The sequence below is a fragment of the Garra rufa genome, chromosome 6 (assembly GCF_049309525.1).
Source record: "Garra rufa chromosome 6, GarRuf1.0, whole genome shotgun sequence".
In the NCBI taxonomy this organism is placed as follows: Eukaryota; Metazoa; Chordata; class Actinopteri; order Cypriniformes; family Cyprinidae; genus Garra; species Garra rufa.
Window position 1 is genome coordinate 37,713,136 of NC_133366.1, and position 19,459 is coordinate 37,732,594.

The 19,459-nt window shown below is 37.7% G+C and overlaps 1 protein-coding gene across 1 annotated transcript in view; it reads right to left on the bottom strand.

Annotated features, from left to right (window-relative positions):
- Positions 1-346: 346 nt before the first annotated feature.
- The window catches only part of klhl5 (kelch-like family member 5), a 46,607-nt gene continuing 27,494 nt past the window's right edge, over positions 347-19,459 (bottom strand). Inside the window, exons 6-11 of the mRNA XM_073842361.1 lie at positions 10,845-11,031; positions 8,605-8,829; positions 7,692-7,854; positions 7,370-7,582; positions 922-1,093; positions 347-403 (exon numbers count right to left, since the gene is read on the bottom strand). Of these exons, the coding sequence (XP_073698462.1) occupies positions 347-403; positions 922-1,093; positions 7,370-7,582; positions 7,692-7,854; positions 8,605-8,829; positions 10,845-11,031 (1,017 nt within the window). The remainder of the gene's footprint in view (positions 404-921; positions 1,094-7,369; positions 7,583-7,691; positions 7,855-8,604; positions 8,830-10,844; positions 11,032-19,459) is intronic.

The window sequence follows — 19,459 nt, forward strand, 5'->3', positions numbered from 1 at the left end:
GGCCCTGCGTTCTGAGGGAGCAGAAACATGGAGGGGTATATCGATAGACAGATGAATGGATGGACATGGACAATAAATCAAATAAACCCTGTTCATTAGAGACAGACAAGAGGATGTCTCAGTCTTGATGTGCACAGCCATAAAATAAACTGCTCTTAATAGATAAATACATACTAGAAGGCATAAAGGAAGACCACAGTTGAGTATTCAGCTGCATGTCAGTAATGTGATTTTCTCTGCTCTGGTCAGCAGATGCTCAGATCTGTCTGGATACACTACAACAGGAGCACTGGAGGCTTGTGCTGTATGACGGTCACCATGGTGATGATTGACAGCAGGAGGCATTTCAAAGCTTCACTGCAACCACACAAGCCCCAGCTCGACCTAAACACAACGGCGCCACCTAGAACAAAAACACAAATCCCAATTAGAGAGAACGGATACGGCTTCACAAACAGCAGTGCATGTTCGCAATGATGAATCAATTTCTCTCCGTCAACACCTGCTGCTTTATTGCCCTCTCTCCCCCCCTCACATACACAAACATACATCGTTACCCACACACATCCCGAGGCTTGTTTTTTACAAACGAAACAATATGAACTCTCAGCATGTGGGCGAAGGAAACGTCGCCTAAAAACATAACGAGAAATGAAGCCCAGGAGAAATCAACCCGTTGCTATAGCAAGGTAATAACAGACGCTGTGATGCAGAGAAGAGCTGTCCTTCTGTCAAAATGATGGAGGCCCTGCATTTACATAATGAACAAACAGCACTGTAAACAAACAGCGCCAGGAGGAACGAGGCAGAATCTCACCGTAACAGAAAACGGAGCTGCTACTTGCAAGTGTGAAATGAAGGGCGAAGCAGATAATATAAGGAAATCAGGCAGATGGAAAAACACAAATTGTATGTGTTTACCTGTGTCCACTCATTGGTTTGGGGGTCGTAGGCTTCCACGGTGTTCAGATACACCTGACCATCATAACCACCGACTGCATAAAGACGGTCACCTAGAAGACACACCCCTACAGCATCTCTGCTGAGGCTCATGGGAGCTACTGCTGTCCACATGTCTGTCTTTGGGTCGTACCTGAAAGAAGGGGTAAAGCAGAGTAATTATATTGAAATCAGCCATGTTGATTTATTACAAATATTACCTACATTTATATTTCACTTCACCCTGCCCTCCCGGTACCGTAAATGTTATATAAAATTTGGCAACAAACCCATATAAAAATTGCACACAAATCCATTATTAATAATGGATACATATATTATTCATGAATCGTAGATTTAAATACTAACAAATCACGCATACAGTATCTCACAAAAGTTAGTCACTCCTTACATTTTAGAAACCATTTCATCTTCTCAAGGGACAATACTACAGAAATGAAACTTGGATATATTTTAGAGTAGTCAATTTGCAGCTTGTATAGCAGTATAGATTTACTGTCCTCAAAAATAATTCAACATACAGCCATTATTGTCAAAATAGCTGGCAACAAAAGTGGGTAACCCTAAGTGATAACAGCAGCCACATGTCTATTCATCATGTTTATGTTTTTGTGTTAGAGCAGTTAAAATTAGGTACTTTAAGTACAATCATGGCAAAGAACTCTCTGAGAATTTGAGAATTAGAATTGTTGCTCTCCACAAGATGGCCAAGGATATTAGAGGTTGAGTAACACCCTAAAACCGAGTTACACTACAGTGGTCAGGGTCATACAGAGGTTTTTCAAGAAGGGTTTCATTCGGAACAGGCCTTGCAAGGGTCGATCAGCGAAGTTGAGCACTCGTTCTGTGCGTCAGGTGCAGAACCTGGCTTAAAAAAACAAACGCATGAGTGCCAGCATTGCTTTAAAGGTTGCAGAAGTAGAAGGTCAGCTGGTCAGTGCTCAGACCATACGCCGCACACTGCAACAAGTCGGTTTGCATAGGCGTCTGAAGCTGGCTCACAAGAAAGCCCGCAAACAGTTTGCTGAAGACAACCTGTCCGAGAGCATGAATTACTGTGGTCTGACGAGACTAAGATAAACTTGTTTGGCTCAGATAGTGTCCAGCATGTGTGGTGATGCCCTGGTGAGGAGTACCAAGAAAATTATGTCTTGCCTACAGTCAAGCACAGTGGTGGTAGCATCATGGTCTGGGGCTGCGTGAGTGCTGCTGGTACTGGGAAGCTGCAGTTCACGAAGGGAAGCATGGATTCCATTATGTACTGTACATTCTGAAACAGAATATGATGCCTTCCCTCCAGAAACTAGGCCGTACAGAAGTTTTCCAACATGATAATGACCCCAAACACACCACCAAGATGACAACATAAGCGTAGGCTTAAAGCAAATGCCATACCATCTATTTTTCATCACAATGAGTCTAAACGTCCCCGGATAACAATTGAAATCCGCGCTGAGAAACTCCTTTAGTGGCTGCAGCATCATGACAAGCGTCGGCATGTTTACGTCCTGCCTCGACTGCATCTAGCGTTTCTCGTATCTGCCATTTGTAAGCTGTGGTCTACTAAAAGCCTTAAAAGCAGCATCAGGGCTAAAGTGGAGATAACAAAAACGCAGGTCTTTAGGAAGTTTTATTTGTCCAAAGACATCTTCCTATTCTTTTCTCCTCTTCTTATAGAAAAGCAGTGATGACTTAAATCGCTTCTGGTTTTCGACTGAAGATTACAACCAAAAGCTATGGCATTGTATCAGTATTTTATTTTCGGAGTTGTGTATTCTGAGTTGTATTGCGGTAAAAATAACAACAGGTAGCGCCAGTAGCTCACAGAGTGCAACCATTTCACATCATCAAAATAATGGTGCCCCCCATAGTCCAAAATATGTATAAAATGATGTGGATTTTTTTTAAATAAAGTAAATCTTTCATGGTTTTTCTACTACATCTTTCAGTAAGAGTCATCATTTATGCTATATTAAGCCATATAATTCCAAATTCAACATATATTTACTGTGTGTTACTTGCGAACAGTCTGTAACATTCTTACATTATTTATAATATTTAAAAATATTTTTTATTTGTATTTTATTTTAAATTAGGCCCAGCAAGAAAATTGAATTGGCTGTTTTATTCTATAAATGTTACTATACTATAAATGTACTTTCTACCCATGTCAAAAGTTCTATTAAACACAATACCTTATTAAAAGGGTGAGTTGATATATATTGGTCATACACTACCATTTAAAAGTTTGTGTACTTTTAGGTGATTACTTGTAAATCTGTATTTTTAATTGCCAATAATACATTAAGAAAAATCAAAAGTGTCAGTGTAAATACCTTTATATCACTACAAAACATTTTTTAAAAAGAAGAACATTTCTTCAGCACCAAATCAAGTGTATTAATAATGTATGTAAGAGCTTTGTTTATCTTCAGAACACAAATTAAGATATTTTTAATGAAATCCAAGAGCTTTCTGACCCTCCATTGACAGCAATGCAACTGAAATGTTCCCAGACCCCAAAACGTAGAAAGGACATTGGTAAAATTGTCCATGTGACATCAATGGTTCAACTGTAATTTTACAAAGCTATGACAACTTTTGTGCACAAAGAAAACAAAAATAACAATTTTATTCCACAATTCTTCTCCCCTGTGTCACTGCCATTATCAAAAGAACCAAGACATCCTTACTACGTTTCTGGGTCTGGGAAAATTTCAGTTGCATTTCTGTCTACGGAGGGTCAGAAAGCTCTTGGATTTAACCAAAAATATCTTAATTTGTGTTCTGAAGATGAACAAAGGTATTGCGGGTTTGGAACGACACGAGGGTTAGTAATTTATGACAGAATTTTCATTTTTTGAAAACTATTCCTCTAAGACTGCAGTAATGGCTTGCTGTGGCAGGAATAACTTACATTTTAAAATATATAAAAATAGATAACAGTATTATAATATTTCACAATGGTGCTGTTCTTACTTTATTTTTGATCAAATCAATGCAGTGTTGATGAGCATAACAAAGGTTTAAAAAAGAAATCACAAAAACTGTAATGAGCAAAACTGTGCAGCTGAAGAGACGTGTTGGATATGCAGGTAGGAATTGTGCATCTGTGTCTCTGTTCTGTCAGAAGTGAAGGACCTGCCAAGCAAACGTTGACTGGCAGAGACCGAGAGCATTCTGAGTGCAGGAACTGTTCTACAGACAGACAGCTCTTTTAAACAAAGATGCAACAGCAGAGAGATAGACAGATGAGAGAAGATGATGAGCATGAGTCAGTCACACTAAAGACCAAATACATTCCAAGACATGACCAAGAGGAAATCACACTCAGAGGCCTACTAACCACCCAGAAAAATGATCCCAGTTGGATGACATTAGATAAATGTACTTACAACACAAAGCAGCTCATAAAATCTAAATGTTGTGGAGCACAGTGTTCCCTCTCTCAGAGAAAGGCTTTTATCTGTTCATTTATTTAGAAACTCTAAGGCTAAGATAAAAAGTCTCTCTTCACAATGTCATGCATAAATCACAAGTGGGATTTTACCTGTGCTTCTGTTCAAATGGAATCTTAAAATCTTTCATGAAAACAAGCTCCAGTTTCATGTGGTGCTCAGATGGTATGATAAAGGAATAATTGGCACTTCCCACACGGGCTTCACTCATCACAAAGTTGCTGCTGCCCAAATCAATAGACTCAAACATGTAACACACTGGCACATTTCAGAAGTGCAACTTAAGCAACACAATCAATTACTAGAATGTGTCAAATACTATTCTGATGCTACTCCTTCAGCTCTCCCAAAAATAAAAATTATGTTGTTAGTCTCTCATCGTCATGTCGTTCCAAACCCGTAAGACCTTCGTTTAAGATATTTTTGATGAAATCCAAGAGCTTTCAGACCCTGAGTAGACAGCAAGGCAGCTGACACATTCAAGTAAGGACATCAATGTGACATCAATGGTTCAACCACAATTTTATGAAACCACGAGAATACTTTTTGAGACGAGAATACTTTACTCTCGTAAATGGCAGTGGAGACTGGCACAGAAGAAAAGAAAATGTTAAATAAAGTTGTTATTTTTGTTTTCTGTGTGCACAAAAAGTATTCTCATAGCTTCATAAAATTAAGGTTTAACCACTGATGTCACATGGACTATGTCACATGGACTATTTTAACGATGTCCTTACTACCTTTCTTTGTCTTTTTATGATCAGTGGTGAGAATGTAGCTATGCAAAAATAGTTGGTTTTATGACACATGCTCTATAAATGACAGACAAAAAGGTACTCTACAGAGAACACATGGCACTGAATATCACAAAACTATCAGAGCACACATCCTCTGACTCACTCTCAGCTATGGAACAATTAGAGGAAGAACCTCATACCCTTCACTAACCTACACTACAAGTTTGCACAGAGTCAGTTTTTCTTTAGGGACTCATCTGTAGCACTTTGATGTAAACACATTTGTTCTGGGATTCCTGTATTGTCTCCTTGATGTTCTCCTTGGGCTTTCAGACCTAACCATAGCATATGACTATTATTTCAGTGACATATAATGGCATTTGCCACTTACACAATATGAGAACATTTTGGTCTTTCTTTGGACAAAAACTGTCTGCTAAATCATAAATATCAAGGTAAGTCTACAGCAGAGTTTCTCAGCTGGTAGGCTGTGACCCAAAAATAGGTCTTAAGTCTGTGACTAACCATACACAGTGCTTTGCGAAAGTATTCATTTTTTTAAGTTTTGTTATGTTAAAGCCTTATGTTAGACTGCTTTAAATAACTTTTTTCACATCAATTTACACTCAGATAAAAAGCAAAAAAACTTATTACAAATTAAACACTGATATAAGTACATTGCATAAGTATTCATACCCTTAAATTAGTATTTAGTTAAAGCATCTTTACAGCCTCAAGTCTTTTTGGGTATGATACGACAAGCTTTGCACATCTGCATTTGGCAATAATCTGCCATTCTTCACCTCACCTCTTCACCTCTCAAGCTCTGTAAGCTTGGATAGCAGCTGGCAGACATTTTCAGGTTTCTCCAAAAATATTTGATTGCGTTCAAGCCAAGGCTGTGGCTGTTGTCTATAAGCCACACTTGCTGTATGTTTAGTGTCATTGTCCTGCTGGAAGGTGAACCTTCTGTCCAGTCTGAGGTTCTGAATGCTTTGGACTGGGGTTTCATTAAGGCTATCTCTATATTTTGGTGCACTGAGCTTTTCTTCTACTCTGACAAGTTCTTTAGTCCCTGCCGCTGAAAAACAGCCCCACAGCATGAGGCTGCTACCAGCACACTTTACTTTTGATGATACTCTGCAGGTGATGAGCAGTGCTTGGTTTCCTCCAAACATAATGCTTGGAATTGAGGTCGGACCAGAAATCTTGTTTCTCACAGTCTGAGGTCCTTTGGGTGCTTTTTTGCAGTGGGTTTTCATGTGTCTTCGCACTGTCATAAAGACCAGATCGGTGGAGTGTTGCAGTGATGTTTGTCTTTCTGTAAGTTACTTCCATCTGCATATATGATAATGGAGCTCAACTAGAGTCACCATCAGCTTCTTGGTCACCATTTTAACCAAGCCCTTTCTCCATTAATTGCTCAGTTTGGCCAGGAGGTCAGCTCTAGGAAGAGTCCTAGTTGCTCTAAGCATCTTCCATTATGGACAATAGGGGCTGCATGCTTCTGTGAACCTTCAATGCAGCAGAACTTTTTTCTAAACTCTTCCCCAGATCTGTGCCTTGATACAAGCCTTTGTCTGAGCTTTACAGGCAGTCATCTTGACCTCAGGCCTTGGTTTTTGCTCTGATATGCATTTTCAGCTTTTAGACCTTTTTCTGAGAGGTGTGTGCCTTTCCAAATCACACTCATTCAAATGAATTTGCAACCGTTTAACTTTACTCAAAGTGTAGTAACATCTACAAGCATTATGAATGCTCCTGAACTAACTTTTTAAGTGTCCCAGAATACTTATGCAATGAAATCATTTCAGTTTTTTATTTCTAATACATTTGCAAAGTTGTTACAAACCTGTTTTGTGCTTTGTCATTATGGTGTATGAAGTGTAGACTGATGTGAAAAAAGTCATTTAAAGTATTTTGTCATAAGGCTGCAACATAAAATGTGAAAAAAAAATTAAGGGGTATGAATACTTTTGCAAGGCACTGTAATTGTGCATAGTATACAGAAAAAGAATATTACTAATACCACAAATTAAAAAATAATACTATTTTAAAAATCAAGAAAACGAACCATCAAGCTTTTGTTTTGGCCAAAAAAAAAAGTACATGTAGCCTTTTAAAGCATCTCTTCTGTTGACAAAAGCCAGTTTATAAGCTTGTGCCTCTAAATGTTGACCCCTATTCCTGTCCTTTTGATTCTGGTCCTCTTACCTTTCGACGCAGTCTGACAGTCGAGATGCTAAGCTTGAAGCTGGGGCATCATGGCCACCGATAGCATACAGAAACCCATTCCAAGTCGCTACTCCAACACCGCCTCTGCGTTTCGACATGGGAGCGCAGCTGCTCCATTTGTTGGTGTGAGGATCGAAACACTCTACTGATTTCAGACATGAACTTCCATCCCGACCACCCACAGCATACAGCCTAAATAAAAAGAGACAGAAAAACAAAATATTATAGACTGAACAGACAGAATGCATTTTAATGGTATTCTATTCAGTTAGAAGCACAGATTTTTGCTGTCAATGCTTACTTGCTGTTTAACACTGCAACTCCCACAGTGCTTCGAGGTGTTGCCATGGATGCAACAAAGCTCCACTGGCGAGCTTGAGGGTCCCAGCGCTCCACCGTGCTGAGATAACTCCAACCATCATGACCTCCCACTGCATACATGGGGCCTTCTAACACTGCAACGCCTACAAACGCACACACAAATGATCAGAGATCGCACATAAGCCTTCATACGCCTTTTAAGATTCTTCAAGTGCAATATGCTTGAAAATATTGTATGGGGCTTTGCGAAAACATGGACGGATGCACAGAATCCAGGCAGAAACATAGAATATACACTGTAACGCATAATGTCAGTATATAATTAAATAGGAAGAAGGGTCTTATCTAGCAAAACGGTTGGTTATTTTCTAAAAACAATTGACAATTTATATACTTTTTAACCTCAAATGCTCGTCTTGTGTAGCTCTGCATCAACTCTGAGTATTCCAGTTCAAGTTAGGGTAGGTCAAAAAACTCCCATCTCATTTTCTCCTCCAACTTTAAAATCGCTGCAGAGTGTATAATGATTTTGAAGCTGAAGAAGAAAATGAAAAGGGAGTTTTTTGACCATGAACCGGAATACACACGCAGCTGACGCAGAGCCAGACAAGACGAGCATTTGATGTTAAAAAGTACATAAATTAGATAAGAACCTTCTTCCTCGGCTAGGATTGTTTAGAACCCTTTGAAGCTGCATTTAAACTGCATTTTGGAAGTTCAAATTTGGGGACACCATAAAAGACCACATTTTGGAAGTTCAAACTCGGGGACACCATAGAAGTCCACTATATGGACAGAAATCCTGAAATGTTTTCCTCAAAAAACTATTTCTTTACGACTGAAAAAATAAAAGACATGAACATCTTGGGGTGAGTAAATTCTAAATTTCTCACCCAGGCCGTGTCTGTGTGTGGACATGGGGGGCATGACACTCCAGCTCTTGCTGCGGGGATTGTAACACTCCACTGTATTGAGAGTCTTGAGTCCATCTCGGCCCCCTACCACATACAGGCGGTCGTCAAGAACAGCTACGCCGAACTGCAGCCTTCTTCCACTCATGACAGCCACCTGCCGCCATGTGTCCCTCCGTAAACAGTACTGCTCAATACTAGTGGCCCCTTTAAAAACAATTACAATCAGTTTTAAAAACACCTATACATTAGTGAGGTTCATCTTTAAGCCACACTATTAGAGCTGTACACACATGCAAGAATGTTATAAATTAAATAAAAATGACAATATACACTGTAAGGTTTACGCTTCTAAAATCTGCAAAGATAAAAATACATTTATAAACAAAATACAATCTTGAACTTAATATAAATGCAAATTTATCTTGTTTCAAAGCCGTTTAGGCATTCTGGGTACAGATAAAGCACAAAAGAAAAAGACAAAAAAGACAACCCTGATTCTGAGTTAATAGGCTAAAATAAGAGACAAACAACAGGATGTATAAAGCCCTAAGGACCGAACTGTGGAAGCAAAAGTCTTCATGCTTCTTTTCCAGCAATCCAGCTAGTTTTGCCTTCTAAAAAATGTACCGTAACTGCATAGAATGGGTCAAATTTGGGAAGCTGCAGTAGGGATCAGTGGGAAAGCTACAGAACTTCTTCAAAAAACCTTGTAAACCTTCTGTCCCTGTACAGGTCAGTGCAACGTTCGGTGCCAGCAGTAAAAATCCTATTTACTTTCTCAATTAAGAACTTGTCAAGTTGTCAAAACCACAGAAATGAGAACCACAGCAAAAGAGCCTTGTAGTGAACTCAAATTAAAGCACTGGAAACTGCATAAATTGTATTACAATCAGTATCCCTACAATTTTAAACAACATATTTGGATATATTTATTTTTTTGCAATTGAATGTAAAATATTACTTTTATTTATATTTATAAATCACCAGTTTTATATTGTATGATTATGTGATTATGTAGTTTCATGATCTGCAAAGTTCCAGTGGACTTCATATTCTTTCTCCACTGCAAAAAAAGGCTTATTTTACTGAGTATTTTTGTCTTGTTTCTAGTCAAAATATCTAAAAATTATCAAATTAAGATGTACTTACTAGATAAGCAAAATAACTCATGATATTTAGTCTTGTTTCCAGGGGAAAAAAAACTAAATTAAGTGCATTTTGCTTAAAACAAGTAAAATTATTTGCCAGTGGGGTAAGTAAAATATACTTAAAACAAGAGTATTTTACTTACCCCACTAGCAGATACTTATTTTAAGCAAATTTTCACTTGGAAACAATATTAAATATTATGCCATTTTGAAAAATACTAAGTAAGATAAGCCTTTTTTTTTTTTGCTTCTAATCCAAGTCTTTAATCCTGAATTCATCTCAGAGCTTGGTGATTTGGTCATGCCTTTGAACTCTTTATTGAGAAATATTACGATCAATGATGAACATGAATGGAACAAATTGGGCTGTCACTATGGCTCTCTATAAACCAGTCAATACAAACTATGAATCACATGAATCACCTACATGATTCACCATTACCACAACACAGCTCTGAATTCAGTTAATACCATTCACCTTCAGCCTCACTGAACATAATACATAATTCAGGCCTTTCTACCGAAAGAGCACATCTGCAAGTATGCTGCTTTCCATCAGACCATAAAGAGGACACAATACTGATTTAAATACAAACATATTTCTCATTTTTTGACCTACTCAAATGTAAAACACTTACCCCTGGTTTCACACACAAGGCTTAAGCCTAGTCCCAGACTAAAATGTAAATCCAAGATGTTTCAACTGAAAGAAACTTGCACTAACTGACCTTAAAATTTATCAGTGCCTTTGATTTGTCAGAGGCACACCAGTAATGTTTTTTCTATAGCATATTATAAAAATTACTTAAATGTCCTAAATGAACTATGGCCTAATCCTGGCTTAGTCTACGCCCTGTCTGTGAAACCAGGCCTTAATGTTTAAAGCACCATTAATTCAAAAGACTGAAGATTATCCAGTGAAAAATGGTAATGCCTCAGCAGTCCACTGCACTAATGGAAAAATACTGACAGATAGAGATGTTATCAACCCAGAAACTTTTAAACTTTTAAAACACAAAAGCTAAGGCATTAAGACAAAAGAAACAACAAAAAAGAATTTGAAAGGAATACCTTTTGTGGCATCCATGCCACCCACGGCAAAAAGTGCCCCTACTGTGGCCTTGCGTGGACGTGTCCTCGGGCTTTGGAGAAGCGGCCGTCTCTCTGGCAATAAATGATACTTCATGGCCTCCATCACCAGCCGCTGACACTCCACACTGTCCCTTAGCAATGGATTTGCCTCCATATCGGCTAGAAACTGCAAGATGAACAGACAATAACTATATGACCCAACAGCGTCAAAAAACTACAAATTATGAAATCAATGTTTTGAGGAGAGAATACCTTACAAAGCAATTTCCCTGTTAGACTGATTGCTTATAATATTTTTTAAGACAATAGAGAAATTCTCTATGTTGTTAGAAATATATGAATTCTATATTTAGAAATTAGGGCCGGGACTTTAACGCGTTAATTTAGATTAATTAATTACACAAAAATAACGCGGTAAAATTTTTTAACGCATTTTAATCGCACTTAGTTTTGCACCACGGAACGTTTCTCACTGGATGAGATTCGGCGGACCGATTATACTGGAGCACCAACTAGCGTTCAGACAAGCTGCGTCCGTCCTAAATAGTATTGTATGTCCCAAATCGTAGTATGTTTAAAAAAGTATTCCAAAGATTCCCGGATGGTCTACTACTTAACGATCAATGCACACTCTAACGGCTAATATTGCCCACAACACACTGCGCCGTGAACGTGGATTCGATTAGAACTACAAACACGCATAAAAAGTGTTAAAAAACTACAAACATGGAGGATATGCGCGACCACCGGACAGGTAGAGAAAGGGGTTTGAGTGATAAATAATCAGTGTGTAACCTGATAACAAATATTTTTTAAATGTTATCCGTGTTATATTCCATGTGCAGCAACATTTATAATGATAGGTTTGGTCATTAACGTTTAAATGCATAATTAAGCAAACACAAGAGCAGAGTTCTCGGTAAACTTATAGGGCATAGTATAAGTAGGCGAATTGGGACGCAGCAAAACAAACCACAGTGAACATGGACAAAAAAGCTGATGGGACCGCTTTGGTTGGCCCTGTGGATGGGAAATTTTGTTATAAAAAACGAATGGATGGAAGCGTCGATAAGAGCATGGTTGTGTGCAAGCTATGCAACAAGGAATTCGCATCTCACTGCAGCACATCGAGCCTATTGCTACACTTAATGGCAATATTGCACTGGTCTGTTGGACTTGGTTGAACAAAAATAAACAATATTTTGTTGCTTAAGCTTATGTATTCAGTCATTATTCAATGGTATACTAAAAATCCATATAAAAAAATTACTTCTCACTGTTCTCAGGTCAAATATTTATATGCGATTAAAATGCGATTAATTTCGATTAATTAATTACAAAGCCTCTAATTAATTAGATTAAATTTTTTAATCGAGTCCCGGCCCTATTAGAAATATATGAATTAGGGCTACAACTAAGATTTAAAAACATTATTCCCTGCGTAACATTTGATGTTTTTTTTTTGTTGTTGTTGTTGTTGAAATAACAGTTTATTCTTTGTTTTCTGGGCATGATGTGCAGAATCAATTAATCTGTAATGAAATTGTTATGGAATTTTTAATATCAATGATTACAGATTTTATCAATTGGTTGCCCTACTAAATGAAATTGCAGAAATAATGACGTCCCAACATTACTGCCCAAACACACTTCCTGTCTGCCTCTGGTTAGACAAAACAAACTCATGCCCCAAACACCATTCACAAAACTTATCTTAACCATTCAAATGTTGCAAAGTGTAGTTTTTAATTTTGGTTTATTATTATTTTATCTCTGCATGATAAACTGTTATAGAATACACTTCTGCTCACTTCAGGGCACCTTCACTGTTTAATCGCTTCTCTAAAAACTGAAATCACATCAGTCATGGTGCCATAAAGACCAACGAGCTGCTTGCAAACTTCAAGATGTTGATTTATACTGGAAAAGATTAGCTTTAAGATTAGCTAAAAGCTTTAAGCCTTTCTGACAAAAAGGGTATTTGTAAGAGAGGTGACTTAGCCACAACACTGACAGGTTGCAGAGTTATTTGTCTGAAATGAACAAAACAGTCCAGTCATTAACAATCTCATCATAGACTTGGCATCTGCAAGGGAGTGGCAAGACGAAAACTGGAAAAATTGCTGTTGCATCAGTGCTGGATATTGTTACAATCCATGTGAAAAACTTTTTTTCTGGAAGAAATTTCAGTCTTACGATGTATAATTTGAGGACTGTTTGGCACGAACCAAATACAGCATACAGGTAACAACACTATAAGCAGCCAACAAGCATGGTGGTAGTGGCCACATCATAATCTGGTGTTGCTCTCGGCAGGAGGAACTGACAAGTTTGGCATCAAGAACAACATGAAATGAGCAAAGTAGATATCATTGAGGAGAACATGTTTCCGCCAAAGAAGTTTATGGCGAAGAATCATTTTCCACCAGGACAATGGTCCAAAGCACACAGCAATAACTATAAAAGAACAGACTTGAATCCATTTGAATATCTGTGGTATGACCTAAAAACTGAAGTCCAGGAACTTTCACTGCATTAGAATGGTCAAAACTTTCAAAAGCTCCCACAGACAAAGAAAAGACCAAAAAGAATGGTTAAAATATACTTCATAAAGAAGAACGGGAAAAAATCTTCATCATTGATAAGAAAATTATATATTTTTGATATATGAATGTATTTTATGTTGATTTACAAAAAAAGTAAAGTATGGTTTCAGATTGTTAAAAATAAAAATAAAGGTGCTTTAAAAGGTTCTTTACAGTGATGCCATAGACTAGAGGAACCATTTTTGGTTCCACAAATAACTAGGGGTGTGCTCAAAATATCGATTCTTAGATACATATCGATATAATAAAAAAAGATACAGTATCGACATTTTAGCCAATGGGTTTTCAACTCTGGCCCTCGAGGTCCACTTTCCTGCAGAGTTTAGCTCCAACCTTGATCAAACTCACCTGCCTGTAACTTTCTAGTGATCCTGAAGACCTTGATTAGCTTGTTCAGATGTGTTTGATTAGGGTTGCAGCTAAACTCTGCAGGAAAGTGGACCTTGAGGGCCAGAGTTGAGAAACCCAGTTCTAGCCCTTAGTATCGATACTCCGCGAGTTTCGAAAAACTCATGGAAAATGACGAAGATTTTAGAAGCGCCGTTGTCCCTAAAGGCAGATGTTTGGACACATTTTGGTTTTAAAGCAAAGGAAGGAAACCAAGGGATCGTTAAAACAAATGCAATCTGCAAGCATTGCCAGGCTTCTATACGCTACACCGGTAATACAACTAACCTGCGCGCCCACCTGCAAAGACACCATGCAGACAAGCTAGCTTCACCGCAGCCCAAAAAAAACACGGGACCCCACGCAAACTACTTTGGATCCAAGCTTCCATCTAACTCAGTCCGTGCACAGAAGATTACGGAGTCTGTGGTGCATTATATTTGCAAAGGTTTATGTCCCTACAGTGTTGTCGAGAACACAGGCTTTCGCTTTATGATCAACACGTTAGATCCCCGTTATGTGATCCCTACCCGCAGCTACATGACCGACAAAGCAGTACCGAGGATATATGACAAAGTCAAAGACAATGTTAAGTCAGCCCTGAGTTCTGCTCCACGAGTGGCACTGACTTCATAGTGAAATATGTTATGGCAGTACATGGTGTCACAAAAAAGAATTATAAGAAGATTTAATAAGAAGTTAAGAATAATAAGAAGATTTTGTGCTTGTGTGAGCTCAGAAATGTTGACTTGTGGTAATTTCCAGATTAATACAATTTGTGTACAATTAATCAGAGCACTTAAAGTTGCAAATATTTAAGCAAAATGCACTTTGTTATAATGCACTTTTGTCTTCTATAAATTGAAGAAAAATGCAGAGTTCTGTTTGTTGAGTAAATGTGTTCAGCATTAGCTAATTGGCTCTGGCCCATGTATTTTTATTGAATCGTATCGAATCGTGTCACATTGTATCAAATCGTATCGAGACAGCTCTGTATCGAGGTATGTATTGAATCGTGACCTGTGTATCGAGGTATGTATTGTATCGCCAGGTTCTCCAAGGTATACAGCCCTACAAATAACCATCCAGTCAAGGGTTCTTTAAAGAACCATCTCTTTCTTACCTTTTTATAATCTGAAGAACATTCTTTCACCACAAAGGACCTTTTGTGAAACAGAAAGGTTCTTCAAGTGTTAAAGGTTCTTCATGGAACCATTTAGACTAAAAAGGTTCTTCTATGGCATTGTGAAGCACCTTTATTTTTAAGAGTGCAATATACTGACTTGGCATTCAATAAACATTTTTTATTATTATCAATGTTGAAATTTGCTTAATATTGTTTTTGTGGAAATGAAATAAGCTCACAATTCCTGATTGTTCACTGCTGATTTCTCAAAATTTGTAATTTGAGGGGGAAAAAAACTGTATGGAAATTCTTTTGAGCTTACTTCTGGCACACACGGCCTGAAAACAAATTTCTAGCGAAATAACACATTTTTCATATTTCCAATAACACCACATTTTTTGCACAGGAAATCTTTAACACCACAACCGCAAAGAGCTACATAATAAACTGGGTTCCAAACCAAACCAAACCCTCACCCTCATCCCCTTAAAGACACACTTTGATAGCCTGACAGTAGTGAATCCTTCCCAGCTTCTCAGACCTTGAGGAGAGGGCTCTGGGGACACAACGAAGAGAGGAAACAAGCCTCTGATGAAACTTCTGACAAAAGGTCCTACCTACATTCCTTTTTTAAAGGAGGGAATCCCAGGGAGAGCCAGAGCTAGTGTCCCTCTGGGCCTCTAACAGAATGCAGAGTCTCTTATATAGGTTACTACTCCTGAGCAAACAAGCTTTTAGGAAGCTAAAACAGCCACACACTCACACACACAACCCGTTTCCTGCTACAAGTTCAATGAAACTCTAAATCATTACCACCTCATACATAAACATCACACGGGACATCCTTTCTTCTTCATCCTCCTGTGTCTCTCTTTTTCTCGTAATCCTCTTCAAATGACACCTCTTGTGGCCCTGCTAACGAGTCTTCCTTCGTCACATTCACCCTCTCATCTGCGCTGTTTATACACCGTCTCATCTGGCCAGTAAATTGAGGAGGTTTTAATTAGAGGGTCGTCTTGGATAGTCACCGTAATAACGGCATAATGTATTCTACTGCAGTGCTATAGCCCCATAGAGACACTCTCTAAGATCACACACAGACATTCCCAGAGTCCAAAATTAGTTTCTCGTCACACCTGCCAAAGGCGAGCAAAAATTTAGTATCCAATCAAGTCAAATTTGTTTGTTTAGCGCTGTTCACAATACACAGTAATTCAAAGCAGCTGTAGGGACAGATATGCTAAAAGCTTGTATCTGTGTAAAACCCTCTGCTGATTTATTAAAGAGCAGGTCATATGGTTTTTTAAGTGTCCTAATATTGTGTTGGAGCCCCCTACAACAGGTTTAAATGCATATTAGAAAACACTGTAATTTTCTCAGAACATACATTTATGCATAGAGTCATGGCTCGTTTGAACCAGCTTTGAGGGTAATGTCTGTAAACCCCTTCCTTCCATAAGCCTACTCTGCTCTGATTGGTAATCTGGCCAAGTCTGTTGTGATTTGCACAGAGAGGAGTACTTGAGCAAGTTAGAATGTTGAATGTCCTGAAAGTCCGCGGTTGTTTTTGATGTTTGTGAGTTGAAGCAACCCCAATAACGTCATATTTAGCCCCTGGAATGCAAATTACCAGTAAATTACCAGTAATGTGCTCTGTGTGAAAGCAGGACAAGATTACCGGTATGAGCACAAGTTTGGGATGCGCTGACGTAAGATGTCTACTCTAGGCCAATCAGAACATTCTGACGCAGATGACGCATTTACTCCACCCAGTGTAGTTTGGTTTGAAGTCATCTAATGCGATGTCTCTGGGCCAAAAGCAGCTGCATGAACGTGAACATTGGACACAAAACTTGTCCATCAACAAAAACACTGACCACGTTTACCCCTCCATGTTTACAAATACTGGAAGGTGTGCGTAATTACTGGTATTTTGAATTTGATGTCTGAATGGTGCTTTACTGGTTAAAAGACAGAAAACCATTGACTGTGTGAACAGCGTATTTTTATATTTACTGGTAAGGTCATTCCAGTATGGCAATTTACTGGTATTGCCGTGTAAAAGGGGCTATAATGTGATAAATTCTAATATTTGTGGCACCACATAATTTTCTGGCAAAAAAAATAATAAATTGATGATTTAAGTTGATTGTTTGTTGATGTTTTTATTTGAAACATGCAATGGACAGACAATATTTTTTTAATTTTCACTTAAAGGGTTCACTTATCAGAAAATTGAATTATGTCACACCTATGTCATTCCAAATCCATTCTTTAAAAAAAGTTATTTTCATTTTTTGGTGAACTATTTCTTTAAACCACATATTATGCAGTAGTTTCTAATAAAGTGTCTGACTTACATTTTTTACTTTAATTTGGTAAGTTTTACAGTGAGCCCTGTACATAATAGTGTTGTTACTGCTAATTAAAATTAAAAACTAATCAAAAATTGTTTAGCGGAATTAAAATAAAATATATATGTGATGTCTTACGTAGCACAGGTATATTTGTAGAAAAAGCCAAAAATACAAAAATATATTGTTTTTTATGCCAAAAATCTTTAGGATATTAAGTAAAGATCATGTTCCATAAAGATATTTGATACATTTCTTACAGTAAATATATCCAAATTAAATTTTTGGTTAGTAATATGCATTGCTAAGAACTTGGACAACTTTCAAGGCCATTTTCTAAGTATTTTAATTTTTTTGCACCCTCAGATTTAAAAAAAAAAATAACAAAAAAAGTGACCCTTATGACTGGATTTGTGGTCCTGGGTCACATATAACTGAAACTAACTGAAATACTAAAACGGAAATAAAAATAAAGGCATACAATTTTTTTTTAAATTAAACTAAAACTAAACTAACTAAACTAAAATTAAAATTAAAACTAAAAATCTCAAATATATTTCAATATATTTCTAATTCAAAGCAACACATATACCACATATACATATATAAAATAACACAAGCACATACCACCTTGCAATTGCAATGCATGCAGACACAACACATTCAGCACATCCTGATATATAATAACGATCTAGTTTCAATCAGGATTTCTTTTATACAGCCATGCTTGAGATATGAATCTGTATGTATTTCCATGTGTGCACGCCATCATTCAGTATCATCTAACTGAATCCATAATCACATCCATCACTGCACTCAGAAAACAGTTTTCTAGTTAGAGCTTGAATATTCCGCCCATACAACACCACCTCCACCTCCTCAGTCTCTGCTTTCACCACTCTCCCACTCCCCATCCATCAACCCCATCTCAACTCCTCCCTTTCTCCTTCTCCTCTTTGTGCTAAAAACAAAAGCGAATCATTTCCACCTCTTTCATAAAAGCGCCCGCGTCACATTCAGTGTACAAGCGCATCTGTCATGAACCAAAATCGATCATCTCCACTGAACGTGAATACTGAGAAAGCCAAATTAATGTTCTAGAGTTAGGATGGCTGGACGGTGGCTTAAAGGGTTTTTTCTTCCCTGGAAAGCACAGAACAACCTGCGATTTACATTTAGATGGAACCGAACAAACTCTGCTCAGCCAGCCTTGAGTGGGAGAACGCTCAACTGGAATTATTTAAATATATCTCCTTTTTTCACCTTAGAAAAGGGGGGAAGAGAAAAATAGAAAGGTAGAAAGAGAAGAAAAAGCGAGGAGAGGGAGTTCAGTGGAATTCATCATGCATTTAAAATTAATAAAAGTGCAAAGCTTTGAGCTCCAAGGGGAAAGAAGCTCAATTAAACTGCATATCCATGTGAATATCATGTCTTGTGCCCACAGACTGAGTGCATGACAATAATATCAAACGCTGCAGTAGGGCTGCACAATCATATAAATAACCATAAATAACACAGTTCTCAGCTTCTTTTGGATATGTAGCCTACATAAAAAACTCCACCTGCTCCTTACAAAATAACACAAATGCAAAAATATGGAGAAATTTCACAGATTTTTTTTTTCCATTGAAGGGAAATAATCAATTCAATGCAAAATTAAAAAGGACAATTTTTAATAAACCTGTTTAAAACAGATAAACATTTCTATTATGACAACTTTCAAAACATTTTAGCATGGTAATGGATATTACAATGTAAATGTATTTGGCACAATAGCTTCTGCTGTTTGTTTTTGCTGTTGCAAATAGTATATATAATAACCCGTAGCAGATCTATACAGGTGGAGCTGGGGAAGGTGGAGGGTTTCAGAGGAAAAAATGCTCTAGTGGAAGCCAACCAGCCATTTAGATGTAAAGCAGCAAGCTCATTGGCTGTATATGCATCATAAACCAATCAGCTTGTGCCAAGTAATTTCACGTTGTAAATATCATAGGTTTGCATTGAACGACCCATCAGCGTGCTTCATCTAAAGTTTCATGACAGAACTTGTCTTTTATTTACATATTTTATGTATTTTTATCATGTACAAGACAAAAAGTAAATACAAAAGAAAAAAACTTT